The sequence below is a fragment of the Electrona antarctica genome, assembly GCF_951216825.1.
Source record: "Electrona antarctica genome assembly, chromosome: 2".
Taxonomy (NCBI): domain Eukaryota; kingdom Metazoa; phylum Chordata; class Actinopteri; order Myctophiformes; family Myctophidae; genus Electrona; species Electrona antarctica.
In genome coordinates, this window is record NC_136807.1 from 37,442,719 (window position 1) to 37,470,629 (window position 27,911).

Consider the following 27,911-nt stretch of genomic DNA (forward strand, 5'->3'; position numbering starts at 1 on the left):
GTATCCGCGGGTATCCGACCCGTTGGAGGACTCTGGTGCAAATGCACTACACCCCCCTATACCACTACCAGAGCCATAGAGTAAGACAGAATTATGCAAACTCCATTCACTTCATGGGGCCAGGCCAGCTCTTCTACACAGACTTCTATTGGTTTGTCCCTATTTGAAGGCTTCAATTAGGGACAACCGGAAGTTTACGGAATGCATTGCAGTCTATGGGCTCGCGCGAGTACATCCACGTGACCGGGCTGTTTTCTGCCCCCTCAATATCGCATCTCTTCTATTAGATGGCTCTGACCACCACCACAGGCACATGCATAAAATGAAAATTAACTATTGGCGACTAACAGCTTGTCAATTCACCTTGTGACACTGATACTGTTACTGATATTAACATAATTATTGAATCTCAAACTCAATTTGTCTGGTACAGGTGTGACAATGAAGATGATGGATGAGGTGGCTGGAATTACGGCGGCTCGGCATTGCAACACCAACATTGTCACTGCCTGTGTGGATGCCATCAACTTTCATCGCAAAATCAAGAAAGGTAAGGAAGGCTTGCTGTGGCTGCTCAGCCAGGTATTGTGTTGTTCAAGAAAGCACAGACTGGATCCGTAGTAGATAATTAATATAACTCTGGCCTTGTGTCCAAATGTCATCTTTTCTCTCTTTCGCTTATGGGCTGTCCCGAAGAGAATATAAAGTTTCGGGGGGCATCCTTGGGGGACAACAGTGCTAAGAGTCAGTGTGGAGGAGGTGCTGCCGGTGCCAATCCCTACCACTTGTGTTCTGTCTGACCAGGATATACAATGCAGGGTTGAGTCCCTTGGTGTTGAACTTCATGTAGTCAATGAACTGCGTCAATGTGTTGTTCAATTCCAGGTGGAAGAGCGCAGTGTGAGACCCGTTTTGTCTGTGTGTGTGTGTGTGTGTGTGTGTGTGTGCCTTCTTCATATTCATTGTGCATGCAGCACGCACGTGAGTGCGCACATGCTGCTTGCACAATGAATATGAAGAATAGCAGGGTAGACACCTAACATAAAACAGACCAAAGCCTGTGTTCTTACATAGATGGCTTGTATAGAGCATGTTTAGATGGTGTGTGTATGGGTTGTAGGTGGTCCCACAATGTCTTTAGCCTGAGCAGTTGACTTAACAAATGGTACAGATTAAAATTATTTGTGGTATAACGGGCAGCAGCCTGTTCCCAGAAGCCACTGCAGAAACATGTTTGTGTTCGATGGAGTATGTACAGTATGTATGCTGCTGCAAGTGAAAAATCGGTCAATTGAAAAATGAATCACAATGCTCCATTTAAGACTAAGTACATAATCTAGTTTTGAGTTCACTTGTTCACCGCAGGCACTCATTTGGTTTGCATGCGACACTGTTGTACTACAGAGTATGAATTAGGCTTTAGTGGTAAGTTTTGAACACAGCCGTACACTCTGTACAGTTTATATGATAGTGAATAAAGCTCCCACTGGCTCCCACTGTGCCACTGGCACAGCTCAAACCTGTTTGTTTTTGGGGTGGTGCTTCCAGCCAGACTGTTTCATTTCAGACAACTGGGAATTTCAGTTACAGTTTCAAATCACTGTAACTAATGACCAGATAACTATCACTGGTGTTGCCAAAACACCAGTGATAGTTATCTGGCCAGTGGCAGTGGCTCAGGGGTAGAGTGAACGGTAGAACAGCCAAATGGTTCCCAGTTCGATTCCGGGCTCCCCCAGAGTAGGTGTCGAAGTGTCCTTGAGCAAGACACTGAACCCATAATTACTCCCATAGTGCCTTGCATGGTTTCCTCCTCCATGGGTGTGTGAATGAGTTTTCTTTTTTAAATGTATGTACCAAAAAGACCAAACTATTTGGTATGTTAGACAGTATGACAAGGAACTGCAGAGCCGATGAAGGAGTCGGTACAGGTGTGTAGATGGGAGGTAGGTGGAATGTGGTAGTGGCCGAAGAGAGCCAGAGAGAGTGGGGAGAGCGAGACACAGAGAGAGAGACAGAACATGACCGAGAGACAGGATACAGACCGTGACAGAGAGATGACAGAAAGACAGATTGTGACAATTGCCCTATCTTACAGCACTGGGAGTTATACATTCCTTCAAGTGTGAAGGCGCAATACTTAAATAAAGAATATACTATATCAAAAAACAATGACAAAGATGAACCAACATAACTTTGTATTCAAGTTGCCTTGGAAACCAGCCCCCAGTGCTGCTCCTTGAGGTTGCCTATTCAGTGTCAAATATTACACCCCCGAGTAGGCTACTGGATGAGTCATCCAAACTTCAAGAAAGTGTGTAGAAGAAGTTATCAGCCTCTCCTTTATATTTCAAGTATTACCGGTAAGCATATAATTAATACTTGAAATGTTTTCAAGTCTTTTTAAAAGGGAAACTTAAAGGTATAGGGTAAAGTGATTTTATTATTTTTATTTAACCTTTATTTAACCAGTAACTACTAAAAAATACATTGCATGGATGCACCTGGGACGTATCTTCAGTGATGTTTCCTGAGGTCAACGGGGTTTCGGGTCTTCCAACATCATACCCCTCACTCAGGCGACCCAGCCAGGGTTGATCAAATCCCGACTTACGTCCCAGTAGCTACCCTCGATCAGTCCATCAGGGAATGAGCAAGGCCACACAATCCGTTGACTCCTGTCCGGGCCCCTCCTACGTCTCACCAGGTCCACTCCTGCGCTAACCAGGCCCAGGACCTGTGCGTTGCACCAGACTCCCAGCACCAGGCACTCCATTCAGGAGTGGTGGATTATAATGGCCCTCCTAAAGGCCTCACCAAGGTTTGTTGGGCTTCCTCCTCACGGAGGACACAGGCTGGGGCGCTAACCCATACTACTCACCCGGGTGCCGTCTACATTCCGGCTGTCACCCGTCTCTCCGGTGGTCACCAGACTATACCTGGTTGTCACTTGTCACATAGTCTATTCCTATGAGTCACTATAAATAGAATAACTATAACTAAAAAATACATCGCATGGATGCACCTGGGACGTATCTTCAGTGATGTTTCCTGAGGTCAACGGGCTTTCCGGTCTCTTTTGCAAGTGGGAACTGGCCAAGAGGCAGAAACAAAATTACACTTCAATGCTACATCGTACATATGTCAAATTACACAACAGCCAAATAATACATCCATGACATACCTCAAGAAACCTATACAAAGTGTACAACACATCTCCAATAATAACAGAGCGCAAGAGATTGTGCACAGAGCACATGCTCATGCTCTTTGGGCAGACATCACTCACATTAAAACACCATACATGTCATTGGAAGCGAGTTTGGAGGTATCAAGCAGGCGTTCGACTGATAGCCACATTCCAATATAGTCGGGCAGTCGAGGTGGATGGGTGGGAAATTTGATATATAGTCTTTTTTTATTGGCCTAAAATATTGTCTATATACATATATTCATGTATCCACTTGCTGACCGGCTGTCGGTATTGGGCAATTTTTTTATAGGGGTTTCTTGTGACTCTACCATTAACATTCTATGGCAGGGAAAAATGTCAAACTTTCCTTTTGCTTTAATTAGCAAGCATGTAACATGTCAAACTAGGGGGTTTTCATGATTCTGAAACAATTCCAAGCATTAGTTTTGCACAAAATACACTCCTTGGGCTAAAAACAGCCATAGCCACTTGCCCAAAATGTGCTGACCTCATCACATTTGTGCTGACCTCATCACATTTGTCATGACGTCTATGGCCGTTTTTAGCCCAAGGAGTGTTTTTTGTGCTTGGAATGGATTCAGAATCATACAAACCCCCTAGTTTGACATGTCACATGCTACTTAAAGCAAAAGGAAAATTTTACATTTTTGACAATTCTGCCTGCCATAGGATGTTAATAAAAAAAAGAAATTGCCCAATACTAACAGCCGGTCAAGTGGATTCATGAATGTATGTGTATAGACAATATTTCCTGTCAGCCTGCTCACCTCCTAAGTCCTATGTCCGGGTGTTTATTGGACGCTGTATTTCTCTCTTATATGCTTATGAATAGAATAAGAACTGCATGCATTCTCCCACACCCATGCTCAACAAACAGCATTATTGTGTAAATAAAGATCAAACCATTATTTAATTTGTTGCTGCTGTAGCTTGGATGACTGTTATTCATGTAGTATAAATGCACGTCAGTATCGCTTTCAGTTTGTGGATCAAGTGGGACATGTTCAATCTAGGGCCATTGATACACATGCACGCACTGCGTTATGTTTACATTATTGGGATCTGAGCAGATCAAATGTTTCCTTGGCTCTCAGCCATCCCTTTGAAGTCCACAGTGTTTTGGACCCTGCAATCTCCCAGAGAGTGTAGTTTCCATCCCAAAGCCAGAGGAGACGGTCGGTCGCAGTATCCATTATATCCAATAGCAGACAGACAGTCAGTCAACACTTTTGTTCTTCTGGCGAGTTGACATGAAACTGTCTGAAGTGAACGCTGATCCTCGCTCAGAGAGGCTTGAGAAGCCTCTTCTCCTCATTCTCAGCTTCTTCAAAAGCAGAGACTGCCGTTAAAAATAATCTACGCTATCCAACAACTTTATACAGAAGTGTATGCAACATCTAGCCGCTAGATTTTTTTTTTTTCAATTCTGACCCGATATATTAATTTGGACATTTCCTGATACTTTCCAGATGACCGAATTGTTTTTAGCAAAAATAAATAAATACAGGAACCCCCGAAAAATATTAAATTACCTTTAAATTTAAAACCATTCATTGTTTTTGAATTGTAGGATAGACTTCAAATAACAAACACATCATCTCTTATTAAATAGCAAATAATGTACAAAAACTGCCTTACATTTAAATTCAAAGAGGTGATGTTCATGGTTAACTGTTTAACCTGTAACCGATAAGGAAAAGTTAACAGGTTAACGGTTATCATTATTATTTATTTACTTTTTACCCCTAAGTGTTGCCTGGAATCAGTCGCTATGTGATAAAGGTACAACAGCATTATGATTGTTGGCAATGGTAATGCCTTATCAACAGAAACTCAGGAAAAATAAACAACCTTAATGGCGCAAACATCTTTGACCCTTCAATATGAAAAGTGTGTTTTTATTTTATTATTTATTTTATATAATTCCTTTTTTCTCTTTTGTAATGTCTGATGTGAAGGAATGTGTTGCTATTGTCTTTCTTGAGGTGATAATGGCTGTCTGTAAGCCATAGTTTCGAGGCAATTCACACATCCTACTATAAATGCGCCACGTCTCCGTGCGTGAGTGAGTGCGTGCGTGCGTGTGTGTGTGTGTACGGTTGTACGTAACTCGAGAACTGTTTGCCCCACCGACTTCAACTTCGACACACGCGTTCGACACCCCCGCAGGGAGTGCAGTGCCCGGTATCGAGTCGGTCGGACCCACGGTTCTCCAGAACCACCACATAAGGCTCTGCTCAGGCTCTGCCAGTGGGCCTAATGAGTCAAAGTCTCCTCACCTGTGCAAATTGATTGGCATGGCAACCCCACACCTGCAAATTGATTACTTAACCACTTTTCACAGTCAGTTTGCACTCTTCAGACACAGGCAGACATGCAGATACAGAGATCTCCATGTGGGACACAGACAGATACAACGGGTGCTATGACAAGTTGACAATGGGTATTATTAGGTTCCCAAGTTGCATCTTTCTCAATTAGGCCGGTGGCCGACGGGCATGTTATGTACAGGTCTAGTTAACCTAACAACAGACCTGCCAATGAATACTAATGAAGTGTACACTATTTCATTAGTAGGCTATTGTCACAGGAAGTTAGTTGGATACATTTCAAAACTATGTCATTTTACAGAATTACACTGTATTTTTACAACTAGACCTGTACGTGCCGGTCGGCCACTTGCCCAGAGGCGTATTTACAATAAGGCGAGGGCAGGCCGCCGTCTGTCCAAGTCTCAATCTCGCCTGTCCTTGAAAACAGTGATTGAAAAGAAAAATCGCCAAACTTAGAACAATGGGCGAGCATGTTGCTCGGACTTGCTCGTCCATTCGCCCCTCGCCCATTCACGGCCCGGGCATGTCCATTACGTGGCGCGACCCTCCCATAGACATGCAATTACAACGCCTTTGTGTTCAAGGTGAGCCACGTGAAGCTGTGAAGCGTGAAAACTATTTGATGTAGCTGCTAATGCATGCTGTGTCAAAGAGTCACTATGTGCTGGTGTCATAATGCTGCCGTTGCTGCATGCATACAGTAGTTGCATACTGTACTTTTTGAGAATAAAAATACATACTGTGCACCAGAGCACTCAGTCAGGTAGCAGGTATCGCCAATACGACATTTTATTATTCACAGGCCCGTGGGCATGGGCTTGGTTGTGAGCGAAATCATAAAGCAGAGTAACAACAACTTCAATGTCCTCCTCTTTAAGGGGGGTTTTAAACAGTCCTTCCTTTCCGTGGGAGGAATGCCACAGTGGGTGGCTGCTTTGCCTTAACACAATTCCGCCTTGGCTGTGACAGGTACTTCGTTCTCCGTCGTTTCCAGCCAGACGGGGTTCATACAATCACAGATTTGATCGGGAGCGGGTTACCTATGAGAGAAAGATAAACGCAAACATTAGCACTGTTCTGCATAGACAACATCACTCTGTAAGTGTGTGTGTGAGTTCGTGGGGATTCGATCTGTCCTGTCGGAGAGTCAGTGAGGAAGTGAGAGCAAGAGCAGCCTCGTCTGCATTTGAGCTGTTTGTCTGGCAGCGCAGGTGGGCCCGATGAGTAGCCTTGAACTTGAGACAGCACATAGGCGGGGACGTAACGGGCGTTGATCACCCGGCCCAGCGGTGGGCGTGGTCTTCTCGGCTGCTCTCTGCTCCTCCCCCACTGGCTCTCTCGGCGGCCGGTTGCCTAGCGACATCCCACAATACATTTAATATACTTGCATATTCTCTTATCATACCGGTATATACATTTGAAAAGTTGTCCCCAACACACGGACAAGGGACCCAAAGTCAACAGCTACGTCATGCCGAGACCGCCCTACTCACTACTGCAACGCCGTCCCACACACTGCTCTCACACGGCAGTGACGTCACGGACTTACCCTCCGCGGCGTTCCAGATCTATCTCCTCATGTCGCGCCCATCGCCGAGCCTCAACACCACCCGCGGAACAATGGTCATTGCACTGCCACCAAAGTCGCCTCCCTTCCACACTCACGGCAGCAATGCATTTCTTTACTACAAACACTATCGCCACAAGCACCCACACCCCCGCACGCACACACTCACACACGGGCCACGGAACACTGTCGCCAGGTCTATGAAAACAAGCCCAGAAGAAATGCCATTCAACACGCTACTTACACACACTACAACTCGCTTACAATTCGCGGACCTGGCAACACTGCATCCTGCATCCATTTAGCCTGGTTAATAAACCAGACCGAATCAGCCGTTGGCAAAAAAAAGTTGCCTACCAGCGGATTTCGGTCTGGCGAGGCTCAGTAGCACGCCTCTTTCCTACAATCGAGAACAGGTCGGACCAATCGGGACACGGTATGCAATATGGGCGGGCTTTGGTACAGTGACGTTCAATGCTTGAGACTTTTGACTGACAGTAGCTCTGACCAATTGCGTCAAAGAGAAAATGTTTGAACCCGCCCCCCGGGAAATGAAATCCAAGTGGAGCCAGCCCAGACTGATATACCGCGACAGTGTTGTGTGATATTAGTCTGGCTTATTAGCCAGGCTAGCATCCATTGGCTACCATTGCTAATTTGTTGCCACATCTAAGAAAACAAGCCCGCAAACCCTGACTTCCTACAGGCTACTTACACACACTACCACTCGCTTACAATACGCGGACCTGGCAACACTAACATGCCCTCTTCCATTGGCTCTAACCCCACCACGTGACCCATGAGTTTCCATGTTACATTGCAAAGAAGAAGAAGAACAAGACGAACACTACACACACACACACACACACACACACACACACACGGGGGGGGGGGACTTTAACTGACAAGTGAGAGAGAGAGTGTGTGTGTGTGTGTGTGTGTGTGTGTGTGTGTGTGTGTGTGTGTGTGTGTGTGTGTGTGTGTGTGTGTGTGTGTGTGTGTGTGTGTGTGTGTGTGTGTGTGTGTGTGGGGGGGGGGGGGGGATTTTGTATCGCATCGCGATAAGTCAGCGAGTGAGTGTGTGTGTGTGCATTTATAGTAGGACTAAACCTGTACGTGCCCGTCGCAGTCGGCCACCGGCCTACTTGGGAACGATGCAACTTGGGAACCTAATGATATACGTTTTAACTGTCAGCCGGTGTCCCACATGGAGATCTGTGTATGTGCCTGTGTGTGAAGACTGCAAACTGAAAAGTATACTTGGCAATCAATTCGGCCCACTGGCAGAGCCTGATTGGTTGAGCCTCAATTGGCTGAGGCAGAGGCTGGAAATTGCACAGGTGAAAGGAGTTGGCCTCATTAGGCCCACTGGCAGAGCCTTGCCCAGGTGAAAGGAGTTGGCCTCATTAGGCCCACTGGCAGAGCCTGACCAGAGCCTTTTGTGGTGGTTCTGACCTACTCGATACCTGGCAGGCACTGCACTCCCTGTGGGGGTGTGGAACGTGTGTGTCAAATGTGAAGTCGGTGGGTCAAACAGTTCTCAAGTGTAATGTAGTTTATGAACATCACAGAGGAAATAGAACACCCTACAGTACTCCTAGTCGATTTTATTTTTCATCTTCAATGTATGCTTTACATATTTACCCATCTACCCAACTATTTCCTTTTTTTCCCTTCTTTTTTCAGTTTTGTCTGGTTCCCAGGCTAGGACAGTTGAAACGATTTTTTTGTTTGTTTTTTCAATGTATTTTTATTGAGGCTCTGAAATTTCACAGCTGAACAATTGCCATTCAATGTATATCATAGAACCACACATTTTTCTTTTTTAAACACAACATAGGAAAACAACCACAATACGGACATTACCAGTTGAAACGTTTTGAGAGCAAACTGAGAGCTGGTTGCATCTTATCACAGATTACGTGCTTTAAATTAATTATGGTCAGTGGTGCGTAGGAGCTAGATGGGACTTATCTATTTTTGGAATCTTTCTTGTTGCCTATTTACATTTTCCACCCTTAGCTGGGGTCGCACTTGGAAAGATTCGGCTTTTGGTGACTCGTTTTTGAATTTTGGCGTGGTGTTAGGTATGGGTATAATGATTTCAAAAAGCTGTGCAAACGTATTGGGAGCGCCCCCTAGTGGTCTGTTTACACAGACTCAAATATTAGACACTTATAGGTATGGTTGAAAACCAAAATAATTGATAAAAGAGATTTTACGAACAACCAGAAAGGCATTGTTTTCAAGATGGCATCCACGGTGGCTAAAATTAGCAAAAATGCCTATAAACTGCGATTTAATATGTAAAAAATCATAACAATTATGCACTTGGTAACTACTTTTTGAATTTTGGCATGGTGTTAGGTATGGGCATAAGGTTTTCAAAAAACCTTGCAAACTAATTTGGCTCGCCCCCTAGTGGTCGGTTTGCAATGAAACCACTATTAGATATGTCAGTATATGGTTGAAACCCCAAATAATTGATAGAAGAGATTTTTCAATGGATTCTGTTACCATTAGGTGTGCTAAATAACATACTAAAAGTTTACGGAAAACGAACAACTTGAAAGGCATTGTTTTCAAGATGGCGTCCCCGATGGAGCTGCCGGGAGCTTAAAATGCCTATGGTTTCATTGCAAACCGACCACTAGGGGACGAGCAAAATTAATTTGCAATGGTTTTTGAAAACCTTATGACCATACCTAACAGCATGCCAAAATTCAAAAAGCAGTTACCAAGTGCATAATTGTTATGATTTTTACGTGACACTGCCGGAGCTAAAATGCCTATAAACTGTATAAACTGTGATTAATGTAAAAAAATTATAACAGTTATGCACTTGGTAACTGCTCTTTGAATTTTGGCATGCTGTTGTGTATGGACATACGGTTTTCCAAAACCATCGCAAACTAATTTGGCTCACCCCCTAGTGGTCCGCCCCCCGCTACCTAGAGTCATGAGTAATTCCAAAAAAGTAAGAATACAGGCAGAATGCATTTTATCCTTCAGGCTTCATGACTGGCAGAGTGCTACTACTAACATGAAGAAAATCAAAGTCACTGTTTCTCTTTTGTTTGCCAAAACTGATAGCAACACACCAACAGGAACATGAAATGAAATTAACAACATCATTATAATATAACAGTTAATTTCTTCCTGTGTTCCCATTCCAGGCAGTGTGGTGACGGTAACAGGAAGGATGATGTTCACCAGCAACAAGTCCATGGAGATTGAAGTGTTTGTAGATGCTGCTTCAGTCATGGAACCCGACCATGGGAAATATCGCGCAGTCACTGCGGTCTTCACCTACATTTCCTTAGACAAGTACCACAAGCCTCTCCCAGTCCCTCCTCTGAAGGTAAGTGGCAACCAGGCCCTATTACTTTGTCAAAGCCCTGCATTGTGGCATAGTTTTTAACGTTGGCCACAGGCTCCTCTTCCGCATTAAATATGCATTATTTAATGTGTGTGGATAAAATTTGCTTATTTGCTGGCCGCTGGGAATGGCAAACCCTGCAACACCAAGCTCCTCTATATACTGTATATATAGAGGAGCAATTACTGTACAGAATGGGATTACATTGAATGGGTATTGTTACAAAAATACCTGTGTGAAAAAGGATCACATCTGGTATGCTTTTAGTGTATGATATGGCTATGCCATATATATTTACTCTAACCTGTCTTAATTTAAAACATCATATTCTGAATGGCGTGACAGGAACAGTGAGGCAACGAGAAGGTTGAAAAAACAAAACAAAAACAAAACAAGTCTAGTTAAGCTGTAAATGGTATATGGTAAATGGTGCACAATAATAAATAATAAAATAGCCAATCTACATCGACACGTTGTGAGCATTTAGATTGGCTATTTTAACTATTCAAAAATGTTTTTCAAAATAGTAAAAAAAAAGTCTTAGTAAAAAGATTTAGCATGGACGAAAATAGAGCCCTTAGTCTCTTATAATGTCTATGGCATTGTAAGAAACACAAGCATGAAATGGGAAATTTGGGGGAAAAAAGAGAGCCATGCTTGTGTAGAAATGTGTTGGGGTGCAGCAGTCTGCTGTGCTGTCATGTCGCCAAGTGCTATGTTGGTCTGTTTCACTGTCAACACTGTAGACATGTGTGCGCAGTCACATGACCACAAACCACCCACACACACGCGCGCACGCACGCACGCACACATGTACGTGCACACGCACCAGTTTGTCACGTGTACACTCCCGCTCTCGCAGACACTGATACACACGCATGCACCTCAAGGATGCTACATAACACCTTACATCCATGACAGGTTATTCATTAGGAAGCAGACACCCATACGCAAACTAGCCAACTCTGTCTGCAGAAAATGTGCATCTCTGCTAACTGACCCTTAGAAAACATATTATGCCATCAGTCCCTCCCAAATACCATTTCAGACAAACCCTTCACTTCCCATTCAGACAAACCCTTCACTTCCCATTTCAGACCAACCCCTTCACTTCCCATTTCAGACAAACCCTTCACTTCCCATTGCACAGACAAACCCTTCACTTCCCATTGCACAGACAAACCCTTCACTTCCCATTGCACAGACAAACCCTTCACTTCCCATTGCACAGACAAACCCTTCACTTCCCATTGCACAGACAAACCCTTCACTTCCCATTGCACAGACAAACCCTTCACTTCCCATTGCACAGACAAACCCTTCACTTCCCATTGCACAGACAAACCCTTCACTTCCCATTGCACAGTATGTGCACGCATGCATGCATGGCCTTTGTTTTTGTGGGGAGTGAATTGGATTGATGATGATTCCAAACATTGTGAATTCTAGGTGACAAAGAAAAGCCCCAAAGAAAAAGAGGAAAAATAGGAACGCTCCTTTTTTAATAATTCATTCTCAACTCTATAAATAGAAATCTAAATGGCAAACTGGATGTCAGGGCTCTGCGGTAGCATGTCAGATAAAAGAGAGAGAGAGAGAGAGAGAGAGTTATACATTTGAAAGGGATATATATTATAGAGAGAAAAGATTTGATACAATAATACTATTTTATTGTACCACATTCTTTCTACTGTATAGAATATAGTATATTTGCATACTGTAACTAGTCAGTAATATGACTTTGGAGTTAAATGCTTGTTTCATGTATGTGTGGGAGGGAGAGAGGAGGACTCTCCATCGAGGCTATTTCTGGCTTTGACTATTTACGGAATGCCTGATTAAAGCTACATTCAGCGATACACTGTACTGTATATGTGTTTTCATATACACGGTGCGTTTGGAAATGCGCACCACGAGCACACTTACAGTACTTGCCTATCAGTTTGTATGGGCAAGTTCGTTAGACAAAAAACGGCGGTTCTGGACACCGGGCGGCACTCCCTCTGGATGTTGGCGGCGACGAGTTTGAAGTCGGTCGGTCGGAAAGTACTACGGACAGGACGTACTATTTCGAGCATCTATTGTAAGATGTATTCGTACTACTAATAATATATTAACTAATAGTTCTAGAGATTGCATCCACAAAATTTGTGAGGAAGAAATGTGTGGACGGAATGCGTCCTCAGATATTGCGTACTGTGATTGGCTGGAAGGTGTGTCATTCTGCGCTGCGATTGGCTGAGCATCGCATAATGGGTGTGCCACATGAGCCAATAGAAGTGGCAGAGAGAGAGGGGGGGGGAGAGAGAGATGTGTGGGGATACATTTCTTACCATGTATGCATCTACTTATTTTGACAAGTTCTTTTGAACAAAACAGATGTTCAAAAACAAAACAAAAATCACACCCGTGTGAACTGAGTGGTGAAGTGACGTCACACACTAACCATAGCAACCATGCTCATCTGTACGTGGGGCCACGTACAGGTACACGGGTACAGACACGGGTACACGGGTACAGACAAAAAACAAGGGGGGGAGAGGGAGAGAGAGGGGGGGGGGGGGGGGATAGGGAGAAACTAGTCTACACATACTTTGGGTATGTCATATCCCTGAACGGGTATATGGACTAGTAAGTACTGTAGTAAGTAATACTTTAGTTTATTCCCATTGTACAGCAGTACAATTAAATTCAAAGTGTGAATTTACAGTATAAAGGACACACCTTTCCCACGGTACTGAACTGGGAAGTATAAACGGCAAGAGCAGAATTGTCCCTGCCAAAAATAAAACAACACCCACACACATATTGTCAAGTGTAGTATTGGCTTGCACCATGCATTATAAAATGATGAATACGAAAACTGTACGAACAAAATGTCAACCAATCCCCTGTGTAGTTTGTTTCTGGCCGATTGTGCTCTCGTTTGGTCTTTAGTGCTATAAATAGCCTTATCAAAAGGACAGTGGGTGTTCTTTTTTATTTCAGGTGCTTTATTCCCTGGACCCTTTCTCTTACTCTCTCTCTCTTCCTCTCTCTCTCCCTCTATCTCTCTGTGTCTGTCTGTCTCTCTCAACCACGCTCGCTCTCTCATGAAACATCTGTGGTTGCTATTTTTAGACTTTGCCACTTTAGCTGTGCTCTGGGTTACTGTGTGTGCGCGTGTCTGAATGCATGCATGTACTGAAGGAGAAATGGATGGAGAAGAAGAAAACAGTGCATGGGATGTCCCTCCTCATCATCATCCTTGGACAATATCAGACCGGAACACCCCCTTTTATTTATTTTTTACTGTGTTTGTGACATCTGTCACACGGTACTGTAGCACAGGGGTTCTCAAAGTGGGGTCCGGGGTCCTTGAGGGTCCAGTGGGTCCCCAGCTAAATGATAGTTTGGAACCAAATGGACCCTTATGGGTCTGTAACGGGTCCATTTGGTTCCATTTGTACACTCTCAGAGTTAAATTAACATTGATTTCACAATATAAATTGGGGGACATGGGGGTCCACGGGCTAATTAGTGTCAATTTGGGTGTGCTTGACATGACAAAGTTTGGGAACCATCGCTACTGTAGCAGACTTGTTGTAATCAATAGTCTGGTGGTTTGAATCCATGGATTGGCCATTAAATGGGGTCTGGCAAAGTAAATGAGATCTGCTCAACTGTGTAGTTGTCACTGGTAGGAGATTGTGTCGACGAGAACATGCTGAAAGGCGAAGCAGCTGGTTGTTTTTGGATAAATGAGATTGGAGATTCCGTGGGCACTGACTCAATGCACACATCTTATTCTGTGGGCTCTGACTCAATGCACACATCTTATTCTGTGGGCACTGACTCAATGCACACATCTTATTCTGTGGGCTCTGACTCAATGCACACATCTTATTCTGTGGGCTCTGACTCAATGCACACATCTTATTCTGTGGGCACTGACTCAATGCACACATCTTATTCTGTGGGCTCTGACTCAATGCACACATCTTTGTGCAATATGCAGCATGGGCAGTATTTTCATCAGTGCCTTACTTTGCCTTTTTTTTTTTTTTATCTACATCGACACGTAGATCGTCTATTTGAACTATTCGAAAATGTTTTTCAAAACGGTAAAAAAGGCAAAGAAGTTTAGGGATAAGGCACTAGCGAAAATAGGGCCCTATATATTATATAAAATCACACCCGTGTGAAGTGAGGGGCGCTCTTATCATCGTTAAGCGGTTCCCAAACCTTTTTGGCCATGCACCCCCTGTTACCTCCTGACCTAGCTGACGCACCCCCCACATGGAAATAAAAATCACACCCGTGTGAACTGAGTGGTGTAAGGTCTTATATAGACTGATCAGCTGTGGTCTGACGTAATGTCTGACGTAATGAAATCACACCCGTGTGAACTGGGTGACCATAGCAACCATGCTAATTTTTTGTTACGAACAGACAGACAGACAGACACGTAAACTAACAAAGCCAGTTGTAGGAGTGGTTTACACCACTCAAAAATTGCATAAGCTATATATATATTTCCTATATAGTATACACATAATGAACCTGAATATGGCATATATATGCAGCATAGGCTATATTCTGCATATATTGGCATAATACACTATGTTAATATATTTACTGTATAATAAAACCATAGCACCACCATTAGCCTTTTCATGTCGCGCACCCCCTAGAAGACGCTCGCGCACCACAAGGGGTGCACGCACCACTGTTTGGGAACCACTGGTATACATCATCATCATACACCATCTCATTCTGGCCATTTGCGTCCTCACCTTCGTCTTCAATGTTTGTGTCACGCAATGTTTGTGTTTACACAAACACTCAAAATTGTCCATTCATTGTCAATGGGATTTAATGTTTGTGTTACACACACAAACACACCAAAAGCTGGACATATCCCCTCCGAAATGTCAGATCCACTGTCCCGCCGTTCAACCAAAACAAACGCCATAGTTGTGCGAGACTGTCAATATGATGACTTCATTATGACATGAGAGATCAACTAGGAGTCTAGGACGCCATGCTCCTGTTTGTAAGTCTATGGTGCATGCATTCATTTCAGATGAATTGTACAGAGTGGAGGAGCCATTATATAATTGATGTACAGTATGTGGATGCATTCGGTTCAAGCAGATCTGCACTGTGCCTATACCATCCCATCTCTATCTCTCTCTCTCTCTCTCTCTCTCTCTCTCTCTCTCTCTCTCTCTCTCTCTCTCTCTCTCTCTCTCACACACACTTTCTTCCAAACCCCCTTTGCCTCCTGCTCTCTCTCTGTCTCTCTCTCTCTCTCTCTCTCTCTCTCTCCCTCTCTTCCTCCCATCCCATCCATCCCTCAGCTGGGTTGTCTTGGCGATTTATTTTTAGATATCTCCTCATTCACGACAATGAGCAACGGGTTAACTCGTGCCTTGGTGGCAGATATTTCTTCTTTCCCGCAAAAAAAGAACACATTGTTTTAACCAATTTCACCCCAGCATCCATGTTCTGGGGGGAACATACGCCATAAGTAGCCAATCTACAAGCTCACAAAACACATTGCGTTGAGACATGTTGTAAATTCCCCAAAGAGTGTGAGATTTCTACATCAGCTGTCCAGTTTAGGCTATAGTGTCTGTCTGAATGTAGGCTGTTTCTGCAATTTCCTAATACAGAATTCATTCCATATGTTGATCTGACCTCATAAAACCCTTAGATTTCCATATATGGAGCTGACCTGTTCTGATTCCATATGTTGATCTGCCCTCATGAAACCCTGTGCACTCAAGACACTCATATGCCAGTATAGAATTCATTCCATATGTTGATCTGACCTCATCAAACCCTTAGATCTCCATATATGGAGCTTACCTATGTTCTGACATTCCATATGTTGATCTGACCTCATCAAACCCTGTACACTTAAGACAAGACTGGATCATCACCTAGATCTGCATATATGGAGCTGGCCAGCAACTCTACTGTACAGTACATCCGACCTCACGGACAACAGATTAATAGTTTAACTCCTGCTTCTTATCTGTGCCGTATTACGAAGCTCTGTTGTGGGGTTAAAGTTCCAAATAGCATGTTTTCCGTCTACAAATCAAACTCTTTCAGAATGTATTATGTTCAAAAGAATCCTGTTTGGGCTTTTTGCATGAATGTAATTATTTGTCTCATGTTGCAGCCAGGTTCTCATGTTGCCATTCATTGTGGATATGTATACATACGGCGGTTGCTCATAAATGTCCTAGACCTAGATTGATATTTGAATTTTGATTTGAATTACAGCCATGATTGGCTGAGTTCCAAGTTGATCTCATGAAGAGATACATGAGTTTGTAATATATAATGATATCTCATACATAGACCAGTGCTTCTCAAACTTTTTCATGTCAAGGACCTCCAAAATAACGTATTTAGCCACAGACCCCCATCTGAAAATATGCCAGGGAACCCGCCTAGAAGAGAAAATGTGTGTTAAAAAACAAGAAACGATCACATAGTGATATTTGTCAGGTGAAAGAAGCGCTGTCTCCGTTGTGTTCTTGTCTCTGTTGTGCCCCCCCCCCCCCCCCCCCCCCATATTAGTATTATTATTATTTTAGTAACGTGTATGTTTGTGGCCGTTTGCGTTCGTTTCCGACATTCTGTGTGTGGTTCAATGACTGTGTTTTGTTGTGGCTTTCCTTCTGTCCAGTTCATAACATTAGCAGCTGTTGTCGCTTCGAGGCTGCGGTGGTAGAGCTTACTCGCCGCGGTGCAGAAATCAGCCCTTTCGCGGTGCGTGCTGTGGCATAGCTTAGGAGGCAGGCAATCATACTACGCTCTCATTGGCTTAGGCTGCGTGTGTGGCAGCCAATCAGGCTAGGCCGGCCCGTCAGTATGACTAGGTGGTGACGATGTCGTCTACATTTCATGACCTTTCATCTAAATTATTCAAAAATATCCAAACATTTTCACGACTTTTCAGAAATAGCAGATGTACAAGCTCACAGTGAAGTGATGCGCTGTGACTGTGAGCTTGTATGTCTTCTAATTTTGAATAGCCAAAATATAAAATATAAATTGTTAAAATGTACTGTGAATTTGTGACGCTATATTAACTAATTTAGCTGGGGTCCCCACTCCCCAGACCATAGACTCATATCTCAATTTACTGTAGTATTATGACTAATGTAATCATGCATGATACAAGCATAATCCTCATTGATAATTCAGCTGAAGCCTAGAGGGGCAAGAAACTGTCACAAGAGCAGAAATGATTAGTTTACTCATCCTACAATTTACAATTCAGGCATTTAGCAGACGCTCTTAAGCCAGAGCGACTTACATTAAGCAAGAACAAAAACATGACAATCCATCATATACATAAAAATAGTTATGAATCATACGTAAGCTAAGAACGTAACGCCCTCGTACAAGGTTTCTTCGATGCATGCACTTCTTGGTACCACAGCACCTCAAAGGCCCTTAAAACAAGGCTCCAGACTTCCTGGCCAGGCTACTACTTGGCCTCACTCCCCGAACCCACCTCACCCCTGCTCACTTTGACAGGCTGAAATGGCTTAGGGTTGACGACAGAGTACAGCATCTTGCAATGGGTCCACACCCACAACACCAGAGGGAGTTCAACAAACCATGTGCAACCCAGATTCGGCCCAAACAAGGGACTAAATTAATTTTGCTCCTATGCCACCAAAATGTGGAACGCCCTACCAACAATGTGAATCCCTTGACTCCTTCAAAAGCGCTCTCAAAGGGCACCTACGGACGGCTGCAATTCGAAACTGGCCCCCGTAAAATCTGTAATGGGAAGTGCATTCCATAGTTTTGGAGCCAGAAGGTAGAAGAGTTCCCACGTGTGGAGCGTTGTCCCAGCGTTTTTAGTGAAGGTACTTCCAGCTTCCCTGCATTGGCTGATCTGAGTGCGCGGGAGGGTTTGTAGGGTTTATCAGACTTGCAAGATATGGGGGTGCCATACCTTTGGTTGCTTTGAATGCCAGCATCAGAGTTTTGTATTCTGTGCGGGCAGCGACCGGGAGCCAATGGAGGGAGATATGTGAGAATTTTGGCTGGTTGAAGACCAAGCGAGCTGCAACATGTTTGATTAATTAGAGAGGCTTACATCCTCTATTTAAGGGACAGTGATGGAAATGCTTTGATAAGGTCTCACCAGAAGTTACAGTATCAGATAAAAAACACCTTTTAGTATTGTCTGAAATGTCAGACATTCCTATCTTTCTCTCTTACAAGTACAACATGTAACAATTCAACACGATCCTCAGCATTTGACACAGAGTATGACGCCCGCATGCAACAAAGTATAAATCAGGCTTCACTCTCCATTGAGGCCCCACACATGCAGTCCCACAGATGGCTAGCCTATTATTTTTGTTGAGCATGGTTACTTTCGGCTTAGCGCTACTGTTGAGACATGACATTTGGCACCACCTCGTTTGCCCCATGCCCACTCTAATAACAGGCTGTGCTAACACACACAAACAAAAAAAACCCTGTTGACATTTTGCCAGCATCTTCTGAGCAATTCCCCATGTACCAGTAATGTTTCCAGGCCAAGTTAGTTTGCACCATTTGTGTTTGTCACTCAACCGCCATTCAGTGGTGTGCACGGTAACGGGAATGTTCACCGTACCCGCTCACTCCACCACCATCCTTGAAGTATCCTTGAGCAAATATTGAACTGGAAAAGCATGCACTAAAATGTCACACGGGTGCAACTATAATCTCCGTCCCTGGCTCTGGGCCTGGCAGTGATACAAATCACTTTGAAGGAGACAGCCCTTATTATAAGCCAGAATTTATGACTGTGCAACCACGAAGGCCCAATGCAAATCTCTAATGAAGTCATCCTGTCTGAAATGAGGCCACTTTGTGTCTGTCTGTCTGACACTTGGCTGTACATCACATAGATTTGTGACCTTGATCTCCCCATTTGGCAGCCTATTGTGCAGGGTTTCTCATTCAGTATTACTGACACAACCCCTGTGCTCTTTCATTCATGAGAAGAGACAGAAACTCAATGAAATGAGTTGAACTTCAGAAACTTTCAAATGGAGGAAAGGAAGACTACTTAAAAATGACATGGCACAGTGAAATTGTATACACACAGTGTGAGGATTTTACAATGTTTTCGGTACCAGTAATACATCCACTTTGAAATTCATATCAGTGAATATTAACGATGTATTTGCGCGAGGTGTTGTCACGGTTGGCAACACCCCTCTTTTCCGTAAAGTTCAGGTCCCATCTGTTAGCCGTGCAGTCTGAATGGTAGGTGGCCATGAAATGTGCCGACCACCTGGTGTCCACTGTAATAATAATACATCCTGACAAGTCATCTGGGCTTGTCATAATAAACTAAACTAATTTAAATGTCTGTGAGCTGCACAACACGTCACAAAGTGCAACGTTGTGAGCTTGTAGATCGGCTAGACGGGTAAAAGGGCAAGGGCTCAAGCCCCCTTTGATGTCTATGTATGTGTGTGTGCACGTCCCTGGTACCATACCTGTATTTTGATTTATGATTTATGATGGGGTAAGAAAGTTCAAAATATCATATTTACCTGTGGGACTGTGTGGGGTCTGACTGGAGAGTGAAGCCTGATTTATACTTTGTTGCATGCCGATGCCAGACTGTATGTGTCATATGCTGATCTATCTATTCTACAATACAGATCATAATGTAGATGTATCTCTGCCTATTAGTATTTTGTTTCATTATCTTTATTTTGTTTATCCTCAATATGAGGATAATAAACACCTTGAACTCTTGATGGTGTGAATATAACCCAACATTATACACATAAGCATATCAAACAAAAAAGTGAAACTACAATAATTTTCCCCTTGATAACAGATTTGTCTGATTGATAGTAAAATTACATTATAATAACATTTACAATAAAAACGTTTTCTTTAGAAATGGTACCCTAGTCACTTGTACCAGGGAAAGCATCAAAATCCATGTTACTCCGTGTCACACCCACGGCACAAATGCACGCGCAGGTGCAAGGTGTGTGTGTGTGTGTGTGTGTGCATGAGAGAGAAACACACAAACAAGTGTATTCATCATGGAGTGTGAGTGTGTATTTGCGTGAATGCTTGTGCCTGTGCGATGCGTGTGTGTGTGTGTGTGTGTGTGTCGACACATGCATACACGCCTTTTGTACATGAATAATGTGCACATGTTGTGTGAGTAAGTGACACGTATAATTAGTCCTTCTGGCCTGTTTCTGTATTTCCTCAGGTTCAAGGAGAGGAAGAGGAGAAACGCTTCAAGGAGGGTGAGGCACGCTATCTGCAGAACAAGACTAGACGAATGGCATCTAAAGACGTTGAGCTCGCTGCTCAGCGGCATTGTTGAGGACGGCAGTGAAACTAGGGGGAAAAAAACACAGTGAAAAAGCAGGGGCCCTATCTTGCGCCATCCCTTATCCCCTTATTTGCCATTTTTTGAGTGGTGCAACCACTCCTATACGGAGCTTTGTGTCTCTCTGTGTCCGAGCACGAAAATAGCGTTTGGTTGGTTTTCATCACCAAGTGTCACTGTTGTGCAGCCTAATAGACACACACATATTTACTGTATATATGATGATTTCGAACCGTTTTAAAATGATAAAAAATGGCAAATAGGTTTAGGGATAAGGGGTAAATGTCTTGTTGAAGAACACTTCTTGAACCATACAACCGTAGCCTAATGCGTTTAATATCTGACCATAGTGCTGAAATGGGTACAATGGGTTCTGACTCATCCAGTATTTGGCATAGTGCATAAGCATCACTGATCGGGAATGCAAAGTAGTGTATATATCTACCCATAGTAACAGTACGCTTTCCGTCTGACACATACCTAGGCAAGTAAGAATTCACTTCTTCCAATCTCTCTCTTGCACCATAATATAATTTAAGGGTATCTCTAACTTTATGTGCAGCAGCTTATTTGAATGTATGATCAAGGTTCAATCTAGTACTTGTGACATGTCATTACTGATAACAAGTGATGTAATAAAGCTGCTGATGTAAGAAATATGAAATGGTCATGTCATTCATTTTGACGAGTCAGTACAGTGTGAACTAATAATTTTCCCCACTTTAATTTATTTACCTAGTGAAGATGTGCATGCTTTTGTTTATTTGTCTAGGCCCTATAGGGGTATGTTCATTTTATTTTTGTTGCTTGTTTAGTGGTCAAAGGCTACATGTATTGAGAATACCCTGAGCAGTCATACTTTTAGATTATGAGGTAAAGATAACCCCATTGAATAATATTTCCATGTTTCCTTTAGCCTCTCCAAGCCTCCAGAATGGTTCTTGACAAAGGACAAAATGCCACTTGAAAATGTTCAAATCAGCCTCATGGTGGCGCTATAACAGGCCGATTCACATTTTCACCTATAACTGCACCAATCTGCTGCACACTCCCTAGACAACTTTTTTGATAGTACTCCTTCAAATTCTGTCCAAAAATCTAACATTGGCAAGTTTGCAGGATTGGCCCGTTTTGAACAAAATGCCTCAAATCATGAACGCACCGTGCAATTTACATGACAATTTGCACGCACATTCCTACTAGGCAGAGGAATACCCACCCTTTTCACATTGGACAGTTGCCATTGACCAGCAGATGGATTTTTACAAAACACATTTTTGGAACAAAATGCCTCAAATCATAAATTTGAACGTCCAATTGCCGTCAAAGGCATAAGAAGAAATGGCACTTTGGCCATTATAGCGCCACCAGGACTGGCGGAGACCTGTGCTCCGAGAAACACTTTTTCTAGTGCCCAATGGGTGAAAAAGATTATTTCCTTGTCCAACTGGCAGCGTGTACAAGACATTTTGGTGCTGATCGGTTCAGTTGTTAGACAGGAACACTCTTCTAGACAGCTCACTCCCTGGGTGGGTGCCACATCATAAAAAGAGATGGAGCCGGGGAGAGGAAGAGAAAATGAAGAATGGCAGGGAAGAAAGAAATCCAAACACACCAAATAGCCAAAACCCACAAGAATCAGAAATACTATTATTCAAATTTCTACACATAGAGTAGATACTAGATATCTTTATTTTATCTAGAAGTTATTTTTATTTCATGGATGATGATGGTCTGAGTAAAAGAAAGGGAATGAATATGTGATAAGTCAGTCAAAGGCGTTTTTTTTCTTTTTTTTAGAGCCATGTCTGCTTGTTTTCCGACAATGTCATTGCATTGAGCATGCCTTGGCAGAGGGTCTTTTCAGCACTCAGTCTTTCACAGAGAGAATCAGGCGGGCTGGAGGGCTCTGACTCAACATGCAACATCTCTCCCACGCCCTCCCATCCTCCCTCTCCCTCTTTCTCCTTCATTCTGCCGTCTCTCTTCGCTCTCTGTTGTTGCTGTCCATCTTCAGTTTCTTTCAATGTCACTTTCTTGTTTTTCACAGTCACTAACCAACTACCTGTTTGTTTACCTCCTCCACCTGTTTCTCTTTTTGTGAATGAAATGTATTATTGTCTTTGCTTCAATATGAGTTTGTGCACACTGTGTGCTTAGACCTGCATATGATGTTCTGTGTGAGCATGATTTGCACTCACAATTCAGGAAATTGTGTGTGTGTGTGTGTGTGTGTGTGTGTGTGTGTGTGTGTGTGTGTGTGTGTGTGTGTGTGTGTGTGGGGGGGGGGGGGGGGGTGCGTGCGTGCGTGCGTGCGTGCGTGCGTGCGTGCGTGCGTGCGTGCGTGCGTGCGTGCGTGCGTGCGTGCGTGCGTACGCATGCGAATGGATCCATTCAAGACAGCTGTAAACCAACCTTTCCCCAGAGATGAGGGTTACAGATGGGCAGTCAGTTAGGAATCAATAAATGGCCATACCAGAACCTGAGACTGGTTGCTAAGTTAAAGGGGGTGTGATATGTTTTGTTTAAAAAAAGAAAATGTTAAAAGAGTAAAGCTATATTCAATTTCTGATAGTAACCATTGCTATTGAATGTTTGCTCAGCAACAGGGTCTCTCCAGTTCTTTAGTATTTCAGGTTGGGATAGATACACATTTTTATCCAATCAGGAGGGAGACCTTATAGGGTAAACAAGTGAAATTGGAAGTGATGAAACAAAAGGATAAGCAGACAGAACTGGAACTAGAACACGATAACATTGAATGTGATAAATGATCTCTCTCCTGATTGGATAAAATTGTTATCTGACCTAACAACTAAAAGGGACTACTAAATTATTATGATTCTTATTCTTATCAGTTATGAGTCTGGTGCCAGGTGAGGTCAAATTGAAAATTTCAAACCTTTTAAGTGAAACTAAATAACAGCTAAGTAAAGGCAAAAGACTGGTATGTATGAAGAAACTGAAAGCCTTCCAGGTCTAAACCAGATTAAATGTTATTTCCGTAACACCCACTACTGTTTTTTCCTTCAACGGACAGCACCATACAGACTTATCATTGGCTCTTGAAGGTTATTGTTTATCCTTCAGTCCCCCTGGCAGCACAATATGTGTGCTTTTCATTTTACCCATTGAAAATAAAGTAAGTCCTGGGTGGCACCATCGGGGGCTGTGTCTATTTTTATCCCTAGTAATGTCCAGGCCTCTAGTGGGAGAAAGACAACAGGACAGAAGACGGAAGGAGGACATGGAATCTTTCTTTGATGATGGACAAACAAAACATGTGGGAAATGATTTTATGGAAACTAAAAACAACAACAACAAAATATGTGTGTAATATAGCGTATATCTTCCAATTTGCACTTGATAAAGTAACATTTATTTTATTATGGGTGGACCATAGGAGTAGTGCTTTCTGGACATCCAACACTGTTGCGTTAAGTCTTTGACCAGTTGAGCTGCTTGTTGCTGTAGTAGTTTCTAGACATTATGGTAACCATGGTTACTTACAGTATGTCAAAATAGAATTGGAAAATAGATGACATTCTCTCTCCCGACATGAATTGTTTTTTTTATAAATTAGTGTTGGGCTTATTAAATACACATAAGTTACTAGTGCTGTATCTTAATGAAATTCCCTTTTGTTTAGTCACTGGCATCGAAAGATTTGCGATTCCAGTGACTCCAGGAATTGTTCCTTGGCTCTAAACGGTTTTCTCATTTTGATAACTGTTTCCTCTAAACTACAGCATGGATGCATGAATCCATGGGAATTTGCAACCCACTGCTGAATCCCATAAGTCTAGTCAACATTTAATTCAGCCGCCCATATGCTGCATTATTGCTGAAAGTTATTAAATCAAATGTGTCATATTATACACTATAAGATCCACAGTTATGCTGACCAACACCCACCACACTGATAAACACTTGATAACTCATAATGAAACAATCGCGGCACTGTCAATCTGGATACGAGAGTTTTCTAAATGCATAAATTGGGATTAAGCAAATGCAAACTCCCTCATCTGATTTCTCTCATGGCTTTGAGATATGAATTAGAGAGATGCTTGCAGCTTGCCGCCTGCTCACCATTGTAACCCAATTCGGAGCGACTGACAAGGCTGTTTAGAAGATGAATGATCCTTGAGGGTAGGAGGAAAGCCATTAGGCCCTCTGAAAGGGGATAAATGGCCCAGCGAGGCAGCGGGACACAGCTCTGCTTTCATTACTATAAGTGACTTGCGTTGCATTTGCAGCTTGTTGTGGACCCTTGTCAGTTATTTTCTGATGGTAGAAGAAGGTATTTCTGGGCAGGAGACCCGGCAGCACAGAAACATAAACATTCCGTTTTAAACACAGACTATATCTGTGTAGACAGAGAGCAGATCAAGTGACTCATTGTGAACAAATGGATTAAATAAAACGCAGCTACTCCACCACATCCAATACCTCCACAGTTACCTTTTGCCTAAATAAATATTCACTTGACTCTACTCATCGCTTCTCCACCGCTCAAAAGACAACTCACTATGTCTGTGTGGATGCAGTCTTATTATTTTTCCTCTGTTCACCCTTCCACGTTTAGTTGTTCAGATGTTTTAGTCCCACATTCACTCCTCTTCTGTTATCTGGGCTTGAGGCCAGGGCTTTCCGTACAGAAAAGTAGGTGATGTACAGTACCAAGATTTGTCTGGCCTGGAAACACCCTATTTTACACCGCAGGGGACTCTGCTGGCAGCTGTAGTAAACGAGACTGTGTCACTACTAGGAGGGCACAGTGGAGCTTGTCCGCGGGTGACGATCCATATAAGACAGAAGAAATTAATAGAGGCTTAAAAGCAGGACATTCAAACTGGTTAACATATTTAAGAAGATAGGTGTGTGCATGCGTGCGTGCGTGCGTGCGTGCGTGCGTGCGTGCGTGCGTGCGTGCGTGCCAGAAGAGCCAGTGGGCAGGTATGCCTTCTGCTGCGCTTTACTTCCAGGTCACCTGGCACCGCAAAGGTTTTTACTAACTTGAATCTTTTGACCTGCAACATAATGACAAATCCAATTTGATTCACCAGTATATAAACAAGTGCATTTAATAGCTCTACCCCCGCACGCACACACACACACACACACACACACACACACACACACACACACACACACACACACACACACACACACACACACACACACACACACACACACACACACACACACACACACACACACACACACACACACACACACACAAAATAGTCAAAGGCCCAAGAAAACAGTAAGTTGTTTAAGCCTGCTTTCTAGATGATCGTTGTGTTTTTTCCAGAGAGTATACGGACCATAGTAGTCCACTTGCTAGAATGTGAACCCAGATATTATATGCTTGGAATGGATTCAGCATCATGAAAACCCCCTAGTTTGACACGTCACATGCTACTTAAAGCATAATGAAATTTTGAATGTTTTGCCTTATATAGGTTGTTAATGGTATGGTCACATATTATGCCAGCAGTTTCTAAATGCTGGGGACCCATACCCATATTTCTAGCACAACACTTTAGGGTACTCAAAATGTCCGGGTTCACAATGGGGCTCTATGGGCTGGAAAGTAGACTAATGTGGCTAAACACATCTTCACCAGATTTAGACCGAATTCTTAGTATACAGTTATGTGACCAGTGTCTGATGATCAGAGGTCTGATTGGTTATACTAAAAGGTTATTCAAATATGTATTTAGGAGCTAAACCATTGAAAGCCTTGTATACCAAGTATATTTTATTATGCAAAGTGCCTCTTGTTGGACCCCAATAAGTATGTTGACAGGGTCTATGTTCTACTGTTGACAGAAGGAACTACAGGTGTCTCCAAATGAAGGCCTCGTGCGCAGTGCGCACCCGTGTGCCCAGTTAATATTCCTTGTCAGAATAGAAGGTGAACGATTGCCGTTACACACTCTTTATTGATTTAGTTGAGCTTTGACTATGCATGCACCTCCTGGTACAACAGCACCTCAAAGCCCCTTAAAACAAGGCTCCAGACTTCCCAAAACAAACTGGTCAGGCTCCTACTTGGCCTCACCCCCCGAACCCACCTCACCCCTGCCCACTTTGACAGGCTGGAATGGCTTAGGGTCGACGACAGAGTACCTACAGCATCTTACAATGGGTCTGGTCCACAAGATTCGATACACCACCAAGATACCCATGTACCCGTCTAAATACTTCCTTAATGTTAACGAAGTCCACACCCACAACACCAGAGAGTGCAACAAACCATGTGCAACCCAGATTCGGCACAAACAAGGGACTAAATTATTTTCGCTCCTATGCCACCAAAATGTGGAACGACCTAGCAACTGTCATTAAGACATGCAAATCCCTTGACTCCTTCAAAACCGCTCTCAAAGGGCACCTACGGACGGCTGCAATTCGAAACTGGCCCCCCCACCACCCACCCCTTTTCCCCCTCACTGTATATGTTTCTTTTCCCTTTTACCTCCTTTATGATGAATTCCTGTTCTGTTCTTTGGCTATATAGAAGTGTCTATTTGTACGTCGCTCTAAATGTTTTGATGAATTGAACAAGGTGGACCCTCTTGTAAACAAGTGTAATGCTTTATTGGGTCGTCCACTCACAGTTAACCGTCTTTGTATTGAGTTGTGCTTGAAATGTACTGTAATTCTGCAAACTGTTAATAAATATTTCAATCAATCAATCAATCAAAGCTAGGCAATACGCATATGCCAACGCATACTGCTGGTACCTGGTGTAGGCTACTTTTGTGCTACTGCTATGGATGAGAAGCTAGAATTGATCATGCATGCTCAGCATCCACCCATCCTTGTAATGGGTGTTGTCTTACATATGACGTGACTACTACAATCATCACGTGTCACTCTCGCTGTATGTGGCTTATTAGTTTTCTCGCTGGGTACATACATAAGCCCCAAGGGACGAGGAAGAAGTATTGGTTAGGAAGACTCGTTGGGAGGGAGTTACGTAAGAAGATGAATAATAATGTCAATGAAAGGGGGGGGGGGGGGGTGCA

At 43.2% G+C, this 27,911-nt stretch overlaps 1 protein-coding gene across 2 annotated transcripts in view; it reads left to right on the forward strand.

Moving 5' to 3' along the window:
- acot7 (acyl-CoA thioesterase 7) overlaps positions 1 to 21,529 on the forward strand; it is a 59,997-nt gene extending 38,468 nt beyond the window's left edge. For both annotated transcript variants that reach the window (XM_079489992.1, XM_079489991.1), the window contains exons 7-9: positions 434 to 550; positions 10,291 to 10,475; positions 20,749 to 21,529. In XM_079489992.1, the coding sequence (XP_079346118.1) occupies positions 434 to 550; positions 10,291 to 10,475; positions 20,749 to 20,865 (419 nt within the window). In that variant the 3' untranslated portion in view covers positions 20,866 to 21,529. The remainder of the gene's footprint in view (positions 1 to 433; positions 551 to 10,290; positions 10,476 to 20,748) is intronic.
- Positions 21,530 to 27,911: the final 6,382 nt, after the last annotated feature.